Source organism: Sipha flava, unplaced genomic scaffold (genome assembly GCF_003268045.1).
Source record: "Sipha flava isolate LNK unplaced genomic scaffold, YSA_version1 205_pilon_pilon, whole genome shotgun sequence".
Taxonomy (NCBI): Eukaryota; Metazoa; Arthropoda; class Insecta; order Hemiptera; family Aphididae; genus Sipha; species Sipha flava.
Genome location: NW_020272809.1, coordinates 930,148 through 944,644, shown reverse-complemented (window position 1 = coordinate 944,644; position 14,497 = coordinate 930,148). Strand labels below are relative to the sequence as shown.

Below are 14,497 nucleotides of genomic sequence, written 5' to 3'. Positions count from 1 at the left end.
TGTCGGGATCAAATAGCAGGTATAGATACTTCGTAGTTTCTGCGAGGAAAAATGACTCCATCCTATTTTGAAGTGTGTGTTTTTTACAACTTTTAATCGTAGCATATCCACAACGTGTACGGCTACTGTGTTGAATAGACCGTAGAATATCACTTCCAATGTCTAATAAATAAGGATCTCCATTAGTTGCCTTGTATAAATACATGGTAGACTCAACCAGTTCAGGACGTAATGGAAATGAATCCCTAGCAGCTTCATGGTTTAGAACATTATATACTTCGGGAGTAAATCCATACAATTTAAGTACATCATGGTAATTTGACATAGATTTCATAGCAGAATCTATTTCTCCAATTAAACTTAAAAGTCCTGGCCAATATGATTCCAATGATTGATATACGGGCATTGTTACTTGACCCTTTTGCATGTTTACCCAAAAATACCACCCTGAAGAAGTTGCTGAGTATTTATCAATAGGTTTTTTTAACTCATCAAACATTTTTCTTAGGTGAGGTAAGTTAAATAACAAAGAACCTTTAACTAAATACTCAAAATAAGAATCAATTCCACCACCAATGCCTGAATCGTGAGCAATCCATTGCCCAGAGGCCACGTCCAAATGGTTACCCATTAATCCCATTTTAGATCTATGGTTGAATAATGAATGGAGAGCTTTTAGGGCTACCTAAAAAATAATAAAATTTAACTTATAGTTATATCATGAACAGTGATCAAAATAAGTTATAAAAATAATAATATCACTGAAAACGCTGACTTTTTATTTACAATATGTATCGATATCAAACATAAGAGTTTTTTGTTTAAATTTGTATTGAATAATAATAATAAGATAATTGTCAGAATTAAATAATTATTTAACATAAGCCAATTGTAAATATAGTTTGATATCTAATTATAAACACTTAATAAACAGGCACATTAATAACTTTAAATGTATTTAGCGAAAACGGAAACATAGGACAATAAAATATAGAACGTTGTATGTTCTTTGCAACAATTTTAGGTTAATACAAGTTACTTAATAAACAAAAAAAAAATATTTTTTTCTTACAGCAGAAAGTTTTTAGTAGACTGTTCTTATAATAGATTACAAAAATTGAAATTTTATGTTTCACAGTATTTTAATAATAATTTAAGTCACACTATTTTTATAGATTTATTCCAACAATCGCTTATAATTTTATGAACTATTAGTTCTAACTATAGTTTAATAAGATAAAATAAATTAGAAATATATATATAATATATTAATAAATTAATATGAAACCTGTAATAAATAATGGTTTTAGCGAAAAATATTTTTTTATAAAAAAATATTATTTGTGTGACAAACTTAAATTTTTTTTTACATACATACAGTGTTGATTTGAAAAAAATTTAACAAACAATTTTTATAATATTTTTATAAAAATCAAAATTGAAAATAAGGAGTTTGCTACATTAAAAACATATATTTTAAAATTGATTTAGAAAATAATATTTACGGGTACAGCTACAGTTAAATGTATAAGCACTTATTTTTAAACGAAATAAACAAAAACTTTCATAATAAAATAGCAGCATTTTTTTATAACACAGATAATCTATGGAATAATATAAATTTTAATACATGTCGAAATTATAAATGTTATTATAAATGAATGGTCGTAATATTTTTTTTTCGTATCATTATATTATATTAAAACTAGTAGCTTTAAAATAAGATTTACATAAAGATAAAAATAAGAAATTGAGAAACTAATATTTATATTTATATTATATATTTTAAATCACAGGTCCATTTAAATAGTTGAGTTAATTTAATTATTAAATCAGAATTATATTTATGTTTTAAAAAAGTACTAACGTATTATAAGGTTAAAATCAGAAATATAAAATCACAGATATTAAATTAAATTATATAGATGCAATTTATCTAATATATTAACTAGCTATTTTGATAAAAATAAAATGTTACCTAATCATTAATTGCATATATTTTATAAATAACAAATATGTTTTATGTAATTTTCATAGTGTAATATTAATTAAAAACGCATAATTATTGGAAATATACAAAAATTATTATTACTATATTATATATGAAAGGAACAGAGACCAACAACAAAAAGTTATGTAAATCCAATTTATACACCATTATTTTCGTAACAAATTGTATGAGATTAAAAATAACTTATAACTTTTTTCATCTTAATTTGAAAGAAATGTAAGGTTTTATAATAATGATTTATTATTATGACCTCATTTATAGCATAAAAATATCATATTTACTTTATCTAAATTGAATCCTAACATTACACAAATAATTTACAATAAATTAAACGTATCAAATATAGAACTAAAAACTTTCATAATTAGTCTAATCTAAATGATAAATTTTCAATAATCATCAAATATCATCATTCAAATTGTTAATAAACAATAGTTTGTAAGTATTTCAACAATTTACGAACGTCATGTTCATAAAATATATTAAAAATATTATATTGGAGGGGCTTAGCAATAATAATATTATATGGCACGGAAAACAGATTGTGTGCTGTGGTGTTAATAAATACTGACAAGGGACCCGAACTCCAATAGTGTGTGGCGTAGAGAATTAGAGAGTAGTTAGGAAAAATATATATAACAACAGAGCGTAATCAATTAAGAATTGAAGTCAATGATCCACCAAGGTCGATACTCAATATTTAGTAAGTGTTCAATAATATTATCTAAATTAATGTTTTAAATGTACACTAAAAAGTATATTTAAATTTAGTATATAAAGTTTAAACTTAAAATTATATAACTACGCTAATTATATTAATTAATAAATTTCCCGTATTCATAATTTATTAATAAAATCTTATAATACGATAAGTCAACTTCAACACATTTTAAGTAAAATAACTAAATATTCAATGACGATGGATAAATTATACAACAGATAATACACAGAAAACCAATGTAAGACTCATAAACTTTAATTTGTATGCATATACCTGTATTGATACATATAATACAGAATTTAGCTATCACGAAAAAACATATTATTGAAAATCTACAATGTGCATTGTTAATATTATCAATGAAATTAAATTTTTAGAAATATAAGAACTACGAAAAATAAACTTTAGTATAAAATAATATTGTAATGATTAATTTGCATCGAAATATTACATAAAATTACTTATTTCATTATAAATTTCTATATAAAAAAAAAAAATTATTTTAATATTGATATAATGGTTTTAATTTAGGGTTCACCAACACTGAAAACGATTGATGTAAAATGTACATTTATTATTGTGAATTATTAATAATAATAGTAATCTAAAAAAAAAATGATGTTGCAAATTGTAAAAAACAATCTAAAGTTCAAATTAAATGATTTTCCTGTTAAAAAAAATAGCAAAGCAGGGTTTACTGTTTTTTATCTACAACAATATCATTAATTATTATATTGATTTTTATTGCAATATTATTTAAATATTAATAACTAATTTTCTACTTATCAACTTATTATATTTCCGGGGATAAATCGTTTACGTTAAGCGGCCCACATACACTTTCGGTTTTAATGACAGTTTTAATCGTAAGTGTTTACCAGTATAATATTCATCGATCTAGAATAATATTCATACACTATCATTCTTAAAATACTTATTTATCAGTACGTGCTTACCTATATAACCGCGAGACACGAATTCCATTTTCAGAAATATTGTGAATTTTTGTCTAGTTGAGTACATATTCGAAATTTGTGTGAACAATTATTCAGTACCAATATTATTATTTTAAGTACAATATACTCAGTTTAAAAATACGAATTTTTTTTAATGGCAATTTATGAAACTTGTATACTAGCCATTGCAGCAGTTTTAATAAAAAAAAGAAAAGAAAAAAAAGCATAACGTAAATGTTCAAAATGGACCAAACATTAGTTATTATTATGAAATTAATTTTAGCAAATCAATTTCATAAATGAGCTATGCTCAGAACCATTAGACTGGTATAATTATTTAAGAATGGATGAAGATTGTTATCGCGAAATATTACTATTGTTGACACTTTACATACAGAAAAAAGACACAAGATTTAGAAAATCTACATCAGCTCACGATCGTCTTTGAATTATCTCGAGATTTTTAGCGACAAGAAGAACATAAGAAGATTTAAAGTTTTCAACTGTTTTAATTAGTTCAAGTATTAAGAAATAATTCCTAAGATAATAATTAGTACTCTTCAAAAAGATTATATGAATGTAAATAAAATATTATGATTAGTATGATTTTTTCGACTATACCATATATATAGTTTTGGCTTTTGAACATGACATTTTTTAAGTTTTTTTCGAAATGTTCCATGAAATTAATTAATTTTTTAACGATCGTTTCTTTAGTAAAATTTTAAAACTTCTTTAAATTTATTAATCAAAATATACAAATGAAAACAGATGAGCAGGCACGTGTATACACCACACAAGTACTATGTTGTAATCGCTGAAAACGAGTATACACGAACAATATTATTATCAGTTATGCCGGCAGTACACTTTCGCCAAGACATCGCGAGAGCAACCGAGCGCAAGTAGGCTAGACGCGCTTGTGTCACCTCGCCTAGCCTCGCCACGCCTTGATGGTACTCGGTCGGAAGACGGTTTTTTGTGCCCAAGTCAAAGGGCACGAGGCTAGTCGAGGCGAGAGCTCGAGATCCGCCAGTTCTTAGTCGTGCATTTTTGCATATTCGTCGGTGTTTTATTTTGTAGTGCTTTTCGTCATGTATGATTACAGTCTAATAAATTCACATTAAAGTTTTTGGAGTTACACCAAAATGGACTCGTTTTATGAGATCCGAAGCATTCGTACCACAAGGACAGAAAACAAATTAACAATGCATGGGTTCGATTATGCGGACAACTGGAATATTCAGTAACCGAGTTAAAGAAGAAAAAGACTAGCTAATGACTACATTTAAGGGCCATAAAAAAGCTTCAGTCAGATCAGGAACCAGTGAAAATTATATTTACGAGCCAATATAGTTTTCTTATGAATATATTTTGAGTTTTTTCTAGCACCAGTTTACGAATGCCAGACAACTATTAATCAGAGTTCTTAACACAAAAATGCGAGTGCACGTAACCCGAGGTTAGCCGAGAATGTACTACGTACACTCGCGCTTCCTCACCTAGCCTAAATTCTCGCCGAGACTTTTATGACGAATGTGTACTACTGGCATTAGGATATAATTGAAAACCCGAACCGGACAAAAATCAAAATAATTTGATTTTGTTTTTTCAATTATATTTTATCAGTTTTAACCATACCTATATTCAGGGCCGATTTAAGCTCTTTCAGCGCTGAGTGCAAGAATTATTTTGAAAATCTTCCATCTTAAACGATTTAAACAGGTAGATTGGAAGCTGGAGGGGCGTCATTATACATATTATGAGTATAACCTAAGCCTCATTCATAATCAAAAATGCTCAAAATAATTTTTTAAACATGCAAATTAAATATGCAAATTTTGCCAAATATTTGTACATTATTCAAAGAACAAACATAATGATACTTGTAATAATATAGCGATAGTTTATAAAATTGTAATTGTACCTACAAGTGCGGCCAATCCTTATATGTCGATAGAATAATAAATTATGATAATTATAATAATAATCTAATTTATACTAATCACATTTTTTTTATCCATAGTAAATAAATTGCGTTGCCAACAATTGATTAAATATAATTCAAATTTTGACGCATCTCACTTGTCCATCTGATTTTGGAGCCCTGTACTGTCGCACGCATCAATCGTATCTAAAGCCTACATTATCCGTTTCACTCGCACGTACGATTGAAATTGTCATTAAAACCGATAGTATATGATTCTTGCTTTAATCACTCATCTTACTAGTCACTACGAAAATTTGAAAAAATAACATTTTAAGTGATGATATGTAATTTAGTTATATTATAATTTATTTTTACCATAATTATTTTTAAGTTTTTGCTTTTTTTTTAATGGCTATATGTATTTTAATTAATAATAATAAAAAAAAAAAATTACTTTGATAAAAATGGTATATTTAAATTTAATATCGAACCTAAAATTATATGTAAATAATTATAAAGGTATATTAATATATTTTAGTACTCTGCTTAAATCATGATATATTATAATCCAATACGTACAATTACTTTAAATAAAACAAAAATGCAAGAATCAATAGTATTTGTAATATTATTTTACTAATTTATTATATACTCGTACATCCACAATATACGTAAATGTAAACGTAATATTCATAAAAGAAGTATAACAGTGTACGATAGAACATAAATTGTATTCTAGAACCATACATTTCCAATTTTTCCGTAGTTACATTTTAACTAGCTTTAAATATCAAATTGTATAGAAATAAAATACAAAATACATTTTAATACAACTAATTAACAAAATCGATATCAGCAAATTATATATATATATAGTTAATATAATAGTTAATTAATATATATAGACTAATTATCTATACTACTATATAAAATGAAGTCGCTTTTTTTTTGTTCGGGATAAACTCTGAAACTACTTATTGAATCGTCGTGCAGTTTTTTTGAAATTAAAGAGGACATCACAGAAAAGGTTTTAGGCGTAAATTTCGTCCGATAAAGTTAATGAATAATTAGTTATTAGTTATCTATATATATATATAGTCAAAAATGTATAACATTTCATCAATTGAGAACGGCTAGACCGATTTAGCTCAAATTTTTTTTAATTGTTTGCAATTGCCAGGAGAAGGTTTTTACGAAAAATTTTTTTGGAAAAGTGCTATTGTTTAATAAATCATAGTTTAATTTAATAATTTTTGACGTAGTAAATTACGGGTATTGCATAAATATTAAACAAAAAGATCCCGCAACAGGTGCCAAAACAAATATGAATGTTAGTTCGAAAAATTATTATGGATATCGGTTGATGATTAGGACAAAGTTATTCTATGATGTCATGAGCTTTGTCAACAAATCATGGTCGAAATGTATGTAAAGATAGAAAGCGAACGATTTCGATACTTGCGATTCAATCAAAAAAAGCTGCGTGCGGAAAGTTCTCAAAATAATTGTTAGATATCAGTGATGGGAAAGTTATTACAGATAAAACGGGAAGCATACAACTACCGACCGATTTCTGCACAATCATTTATTTGCAAGATTCTCTCATTGATCAGATATTTCCCAATGTACACAGGCAATACACAAATCATGAGTGACTGGCAGAAAGGGCAATTTTAGTAGTAAAAAATGTGGACATCAACGAATTGAATCTCAAGATAAACATTTATTATTAGGAGACATGGTGTCATATAAATCTATAGATATAGTTTGCTATGCTACTAAAGCTGTAAATTATCTAACAGAGTTTGTAAACTCATTGGACTTACCAGGCATGCCACCGCATAATTTATAATTGAAGGTTTGTTCTCCGGTTATTTTGCTTCATAATTTGACCTACCACGGTTGTACAACGGCACGCGAGAAGTTGTTAAAAAATTAATGAAAAATGTTATCGAAGCCATAATTTTAAATGGCAAATTCCGAGGTGAAAATAAATTATTACCGCAAATCTCTATTATACCCATAGATGTGCCAATACAATTTAAACGCCTTAAATTTCCAATTAGATTGGCATTTGCAATGACTATCAATAAGTTTCAAAGCCAAACAATGTCTGTAGCTTAGATTTGAGCACATCATATTTTTCACACGGATAATTATACGTGGTGTGCTCTCGAGCCATCCAGTTTGTGTTGGCGAAAGATGGGATAACAAAAAATATTGTACACTCTGTTGCATTAAGGGATAGATATTGTTTTTTACTAATATTGTCATAATTAGTGATTTATATAATTTTAAAGGATCAATTTTAATAAATTATTAAAAAAGTAAATGTTTGATGATTTTTCATTTTTATATTCCCTCACCGTTCATAACACTCCATATCTCTTCCTTACATCCTTATCTTTACCCACATTCTTGCATGCCTATATTTAATTAGTTATTTTTTTCTAGCAGAATATTCTCTAGAAATAGTTTATATGACAAAACAACGTTTGTCGGGTCAGCTAATATTATTATATTTATAAAGTACATTATATTAAGTACATGTTTAATTTAAAAAAAAAAAAAATTTAGTAATATTCCTGATATAAATGTGTATAAAATAAAATAACCGTTTATAAACAACATGACGTTTATTTTCAATAGAACATTTTTTATATTACTGCCTAAGCCTATTCTCAGATAGGAGACTATCTAAAAAATTTGGAAATGTAACATTCCATGTTCATTAAAAACATTATTGACTTACTGGGTATACTTGAAATAATCATAAATATAAATTAGCATTATATAAAAATTGTTTAACAAAAAATAAAATAATAATGTGAATCCAATCTTATATTTACTTCAAATTTATTAGGAAACCCCAAAAACCAAACAATATTTATGATTTTTTTTTTTCTTTAACAAACCCAATTATAGTTTTTCACTCTACAGCCAACTGTTTAAATTGGGAATCAATTTTTAACATATTTTTTATTTTTTATTGATACTTAATTTATTTTAAATTCGGTTTCTAAGTACTCCAAAAGGCCAAAGTAAATATTCATAAAACATATGTGTATTTAATCAATCTACTTTTACTCTTTTTTTAATTATTAGTCAATGTATAAAACATAACACTTCAAAAATGTAATTAAATCTAATTTTTTTTTTGTTACATAATTATAAAACTTAAAAAAAAAAAGTCCTTTCTAATTTATAACGTAATAATAGTAGTAGTAAAAGTAATTTTCAGTATTTAATAAATTTAAATAATGTATTTTAATTAAAGTATATGTTTATTACATATTTTCAAATAATTTATATAATTGTCATCTTTATTACACAAATCAATTGCTTTTAAATAATGAGTACACATTTTTAAATATTACTAACCTGTTCAAATATTAAATCACCAGTAAGTCGAGATAGTGTTCCAAATTCTAAAATAAATGTGCCAACTCCTGCGGTACAAGTTACTGTTGTTTCACCTTCAGGTACACCAGAACGAAGATTAACTGTTCCATAAGGCATACCAGTAGGAGTGTTAAATGCTGGTAATAATCTTCTTGCTACATTTTCAGCCATGCGCAACAGTGGTCCATTACATGGCCATCCTATTTCTAAATTGTCGGTGGCTCTATAAAAGAATAAAAAATTCTGAGTTATAATAAACAGATTGTAATGATTAGAAATACAATACAGCATAGAAACACGTGCTAAACAAATAACAATACCTATGAGATAACATATGGGCACTTAACAATCCACCAACAACTCGTATATTTGTCTCGAAAACTGATACATTAATATCAGCATCAAATGAAACATTGAACTTTATGTAGTCAACTGCCTTATTAAATTCATCATGAAGACCCATTACGATGAGTGTATCTAGTGCATCAATCAACGATAACGAATAGCTAAAATCACAAGTTTATTAAGCATTTACAGACTTTAAAATAACAAGTATATACCTGCCCCAGGTATCTACGCCATCACAAGTCAATGGACGTAACTCATCATAAGGGTATGCATAATCCATATAACCATGATAGGCATGTTCAAACATTTCCTTTACTTCCAATCTAAAAAAATTTAAAAAAACAAATATCACTAATTGTTAAGCTAGCAAACAGTGAAGCATTGGAAAATATACCTCAGCTGTTGGAGTCGATTCCTATCATAGTGCCGTGAACATGAGCCGTATCGATGGAGCAATAATAGCATAAATGAAAAATTAAACAAAACGTTCATAATTAGGTGTTTGCTATTTTTTTTTTTTGTCAAATGGATAGTAATTAAGATTTTATAAGCTTTTGCTATAAATGTTTGTACATATTTCTTTGTTCTTGTATTCGTCTTCTAAAAGTCGATAATGAACCAAAAACATTAAAACGTATTAACATTACCGGGCAATATTATTGACGGCAACAAATTTTGAATAGCATTTGCAATCGGTACAACCAAATAATGTTATCAGTACATCGAATAAATAATTATTTCACTGATAACGTAAGTGCAACGTTTATCACGTTTTAAATTTTGTATGTCGTGTCGTTTACAAAATGTGTTACATAAATTTACTATTCTGTGACCGTAGACATCCGTATTCTTGTGATAAGGTCAACCTGGTAAACGTTTGCCGCACACGCCATCGGCCGACTGTTATCAGATAAAAGAGTAAAACACATAGACTGATTACACCGAGTCGTAAACAAAAAGTATGTTTCTTTTTCCCCCGTTTCAATTCCTATAAAAATCACCCAACGTTTGAACGTCGACTATGCGTACGTGTTAAACTGTTTTGTATTTCCGTTTGACTCGTACGGATTCGCTAACAATGTCGTTTGTCGACTTGTTGTTCGCCGCATCCCGCTTGATACTCTACATTGTAAATATAACATTTCGCACTTATATAGTATTATTATTGTTTTTTCCTTCTTTACACAAAATTCATCTAAATACGATTTTTTTTCGTTCTAGTTGCCGATATTCTTCTGGGTCATTTGGACGATGTTCTTGAAAAAATCTCCCGATGCATACAAGTATAGGACTGACGAAGAACTGTACTTCGTGGACGAACATGGAAAACGAATCAAATTTCCCAAACTATCTGATGAACCTGTGATCGATTTGTCAGTCATAGTACCTGCGTATAACGAACAAGATAGATGTAGTGTTTAAATAATCAAGCGATCCATGTCCAGTGTTTTATTTTTGTAACATTTTTTTGTGTTCAGTAAAGCCTATGTTGGATTCATGTTTACGCTGGTTGTCTGACCGCAAGTCATCGTTTGAAGTGATCATTGTTAGCGACGGTAGTACCGACAAGACATGTGATGTGGTCATGAAGTATGTAATAAACTATGGAGCGAATCGGGTACGTTTGTTGAAATTAGTCAAAAACCGAGGAAAAGGAGGAGCCGTTGGTTTTGTGAGTAAAATAACTTTAATATAATACTATTTCTAACTACAAATTATAAAACAACTTATGTTTGTAGGGAATGCAAAGTGCACGTGGACGCACTTTACTATTTGCCGATGCTGATGGTGCTACACAGTTTGAAGACTTAGAAAAATTAGAAACAGCATTACAATCTTTAATTGAAAGTAATAATTTACTAAAATAAATTAAGTATTTATTCTTCTTCTTCTTCGTAGTTTACGGCCTTTAAGACCAAACTGACAAACATATGCCATGCCATCTCTCTAAAATAAATAAAATTAAGTATTTATAGTCTATTATAATTTAAGAATCTCCCATAAATAATAATAAGAATTTGGAGTGGTTAACATTTAAGATATTTCAAATGCAATTTAATTGTTTCAAGTGTACACTGCAAATTGGCTCTAAAATTTTTTTTTCTTTATTAGTTATAAACAATTTCTCAAAAAAAAAAAAAAGTAAAACATTAAATAATAGGTTAAAATACAAGTCAACATGATATAACATATTAACGGTTTAAAATATATTATATTTTATAATAAAGTTAAAAGTTAAATTTATTTTTCCAAATTATAATACATTATTTTAATTATTTAGATAGGTAATTCTTAATTATACTATTTTAATTTTTTTAATTAGCAAAAAAAAAAAATCTTAATGATTATAGTTATGAAGTTAATACTATTTAATATTATTTTTGTTACTTAGAAGAAAATTAATTTTATGTTTTTGTCATAGTTTGGAATTTCTGTATGTGATCATTCATTTGTGATTATTGATGTTCAGGTTTTTTTTTTTTTTTTAATGAAGGTTTATTTAAAATTATTTAAATATTTTTCAAATTTATTTTCAACATAACGCTCATATTTATTGCGTTTCGCTTGATATAAATCCTATGTAATGTTGCTATATTGCAATATAATAAGATACAATTATTCTTTGTTATTCAAGTATTATAATTAATTTTATTATTTTTACTGACAATGTTATTATTCTTTTATTATAATTTGTAATATAATAAATATTAATACAAATAAATTTGAAATTTTTCTATTATTAATTGACATTCGTCAATTATGTACTAACATATTGTGTATGATGTTAATTACTTGTTGATGTTTAAATTATTAAAAAAATATTTGTATTTATTACATTTAAGTATTGTTTTGGTGAATGTCAATATCCAACAGTGATTTTTACAATCTATTTATATCAGTTTTTCAAAGTAACATAATATTATACATAATATTTTTCAAATACTTACCTATTCATTAACTATAATATTTTTTTTTTGGGAACAAAATACATGGATTAGTTTTTAATTCATAGATTTATACTGCTTTAATTTAAACAACCAATAGTAATTGATGATTTTTTTGCCAATTATTATTTAATACATTTTAACTTGTTTCTTCTATTAACAGGTGCTGATTATGATAATTCTGCTAAAAACAACGACATACAAGCAGTTGTGTGTGGCTCTCGTGCTCATTTAGAAAGTGAGGCCAAAGCGCAAAGAAGTATATTCCGTACATTGTTAATGATGGCCTTTCATATCCATGTATGGATGTTTGGTGTACGATCTATTAAAGATACACAGTGTGGTTTTAAACTATTTACTCGGTCTGCTGCTAGAGTTCTATTCAATAATTTACATGTTGACAGATGGTGAATATATGTATTTATATTATTCCTAAATTCAACTATATGTATTATTAACATACATTTTAATGAACTTCATGATTACTCTAAAAATCTTCTAGGGCTTTTGATGTAGAAATTTTATATATTGCTGAAAAAATGAAAATGAGCTTAGCTGAAGTAGCAGTAAATTGGACAGAAATTGATGGTACTTTTACTGAAAAATTGTGAACTTTAATGTAATACTTAAAAATCTTTTATTATTTTAGGCTCAAAAATAGTTCCTGTGTGGAGTTGGCTTCAAATGGGTTTTGATGTATTGGAAATATGGTTAAGATACCGTACTGGATCGTGGAAAATCCAATACAAGCCAGAATAACTTCCGCACCAATTTATTTAAATATTTTTGACCCTGATTTTTTAGGAAAAATAAGATAAAATTCTGAATGATCATTTATTATAATATTAAGTAATAGCTTTCCATATAAATTTCTTTATCAAAGTATCAATTGTGATAAAATTTAATTTAAGACTTAAAAATGAATTACTTTTAATTTATTTTATTACTTTGTCCTAAGGAGAATTGATATACCAGTTAAATAATTATTCTATAATGTATATCTATATTGTTATATTTTTAGAATAAGTTCCTTTTTGTATAAATAATTGTGTATTATATAATTTATCAAATATAGTTATGCCATAAGTATGCAATACATATTTTTAATTTTATATATTCCAGGTTTATACAAAGTATACACTATAATTTAAATAAAGTTCAAAATAGTTGATATTTTTTTGATTTTGTTAATATAGGCCCAATTTATTCTTAATATATCACAGCTAAAAATCTTCCTAAACTGTTGAAGTATATTTATATTATAAATATCACACTATTATTTTATCTTTGAGTGATGATTCAATTATTGAATTATTGTTAATAATTTGAAGTTTATACAAATAAATATATTATAAAATTATTAATAATTATTTCGAAATTGTGATTTATTTTTGTAATCTGAGACTGATCACTGATCAATATTAAATAAACATTATTGATAAAGTTTTCATACATTTCCATAAAAAATTATAAAATATAAATAATACTTCTAATAATTGTACTATACTACTTATGGAATAATTATTATAAGAATATGTTTGTAATTTAACTGCTCTACATTGGAATTGCCCCCAAAAAAAAAAAAAAATTAATAAATTAGTTAATAAATGAAATGTTAAGTAAAAAAACTATTTAAATATCTGTAAACATACTTTTTAAATATTAACTAATGATTTTATTCTTTCCATAAATAATTATTATGTAACATTTAATTTATTTTAATTGGCTTATATTTTACAGAACATTGTATAATGGATTTCCTATAGTTTTAAGAACATTTTACAAAATGTAAATTTCTATAAAATCTATATATTATTTAAAATATTGTAAAATGAAGAAGTATTATAATTAATAAAGATGTTTCTAAAACCAAATATTTTATTTCTTTAGTTTTTAATGTAACAAATAAATTATTCAGTTCAAATACGTATTAATTTTTTTTTAATATATGTATTATCTTTCAACTGAGTATAATTATTATACTCAATTGAAATATAATATACTATAATACTATGCTTTTATTTTTATTTATAAATAAACGGAATTTACCCTTTTGAAAATACAGTTGAAGTGAATGACATACAATTTAGTAAAATATAAGTAAATAACATGTAAACTATAATCATGCAAATAAATCAGTAATCACAGAAAAAAACAATAATAACAATAATAATAATAATAATA

The 14,497-nt window shown here is 26.0% G+C and overlaps 2 protein-coding genes across 3 annotated transcripts in view; one reads left to right on the top strand and one right to left on the bottom strand.

Moving 5' to 3' along the window:
- LOC112682503 (ER degradation-enhancing alpha-mannosidase-like protein 2) overlaps window positions 1–10,189 on the bottom strand; it is a 14,138-nt gene extending 3,949 nt beyond the window's left edge. Inside the window, exons 1-5 of the mRNA XM_025553117.1 lie at window positions 9,763–10,189; window positions 9,581–9,691; window positions 9,341–9,526; window positions 9,000–9,243; window positions 26–685 (exon numbers count right to left, since the gene is read on the bottom strand). Of these exons, the coding sequence (XP_025408902.1) occupies window positions 26–685; window positions 9,000–9,243; window positions 9,341–9,526; window positions 9,581–9,691; window positions 9,763–9,860 (1,299 nt within the window). The 5' untranslated portion in view covers window positions 9,861–10,189. The remainder of the gene's footprint in view (window positions 1–25; window positions 686–8,999; window positions 9,244–9,340; window positions 9,527–9,580; window positions 9,692–9,762) is intronic.
- LOC112682504 (dolichyl-phosphate beta-glucosyltransferase) lies at window positions 2,540–13,301 on the top strand. 2 transcript variants are annotated; one of them, XM_025553119.1, is made up of 7 exons: window positions 2,540–2,714; window positions 10,590–10,779; window positions 10,847–11,040; window positions 11,108–11,216; window positions 12,477–12,720; window positions 12,816–12,901; window positions 12,963–13,072. In XM_025553119.1, exons 2-7 carry the CDS (start codon window positions 10,620–10,622, stop codon window positions 13,070–13,072), a joined length of 903 nt encoding a protein of 300 aa, XP_025408904.1. In that variant the 5' UTR covers window positions 2,540–2,714; window positions 10,590–10,619. The 2 variants fall into 2 exon arrangements, with proteins under 2 accessions (XP_025408904.1, XP_025408903.1); XM_025553118.1 differs by lacking the exon at window positions 2,540–2,714 and adding an exon at window positions 10,319–10,497 and having other exon boundaries at window positions 12,963–13,301.
- Window positions 13,302–14,497: the final 1,196 nt, after the last annotated feature.

Coding starts and splice junctions, on each gene's coding strand:
- LOC112682504 (XM_025553118.1), top strand. CDS start 10,447: ATGTCGTTTGTCGACTTGTTGTTCGCCGCATCCCGCTTGATACTCTAC. Junction 11,217..12,476: donor ATTACAATCTTTAATTGAAA/GTAATAATTTAC, acceptor TTCTATTAACAG/GTGCTGATTATGATAATTCT. Junction 12,902..12,962: donor AAATTGGACAGAAATTGATG/GTACTTTTACTG, acceptor TTATTATTTTAG/GCTCAAAAATAGTTCCTGTG.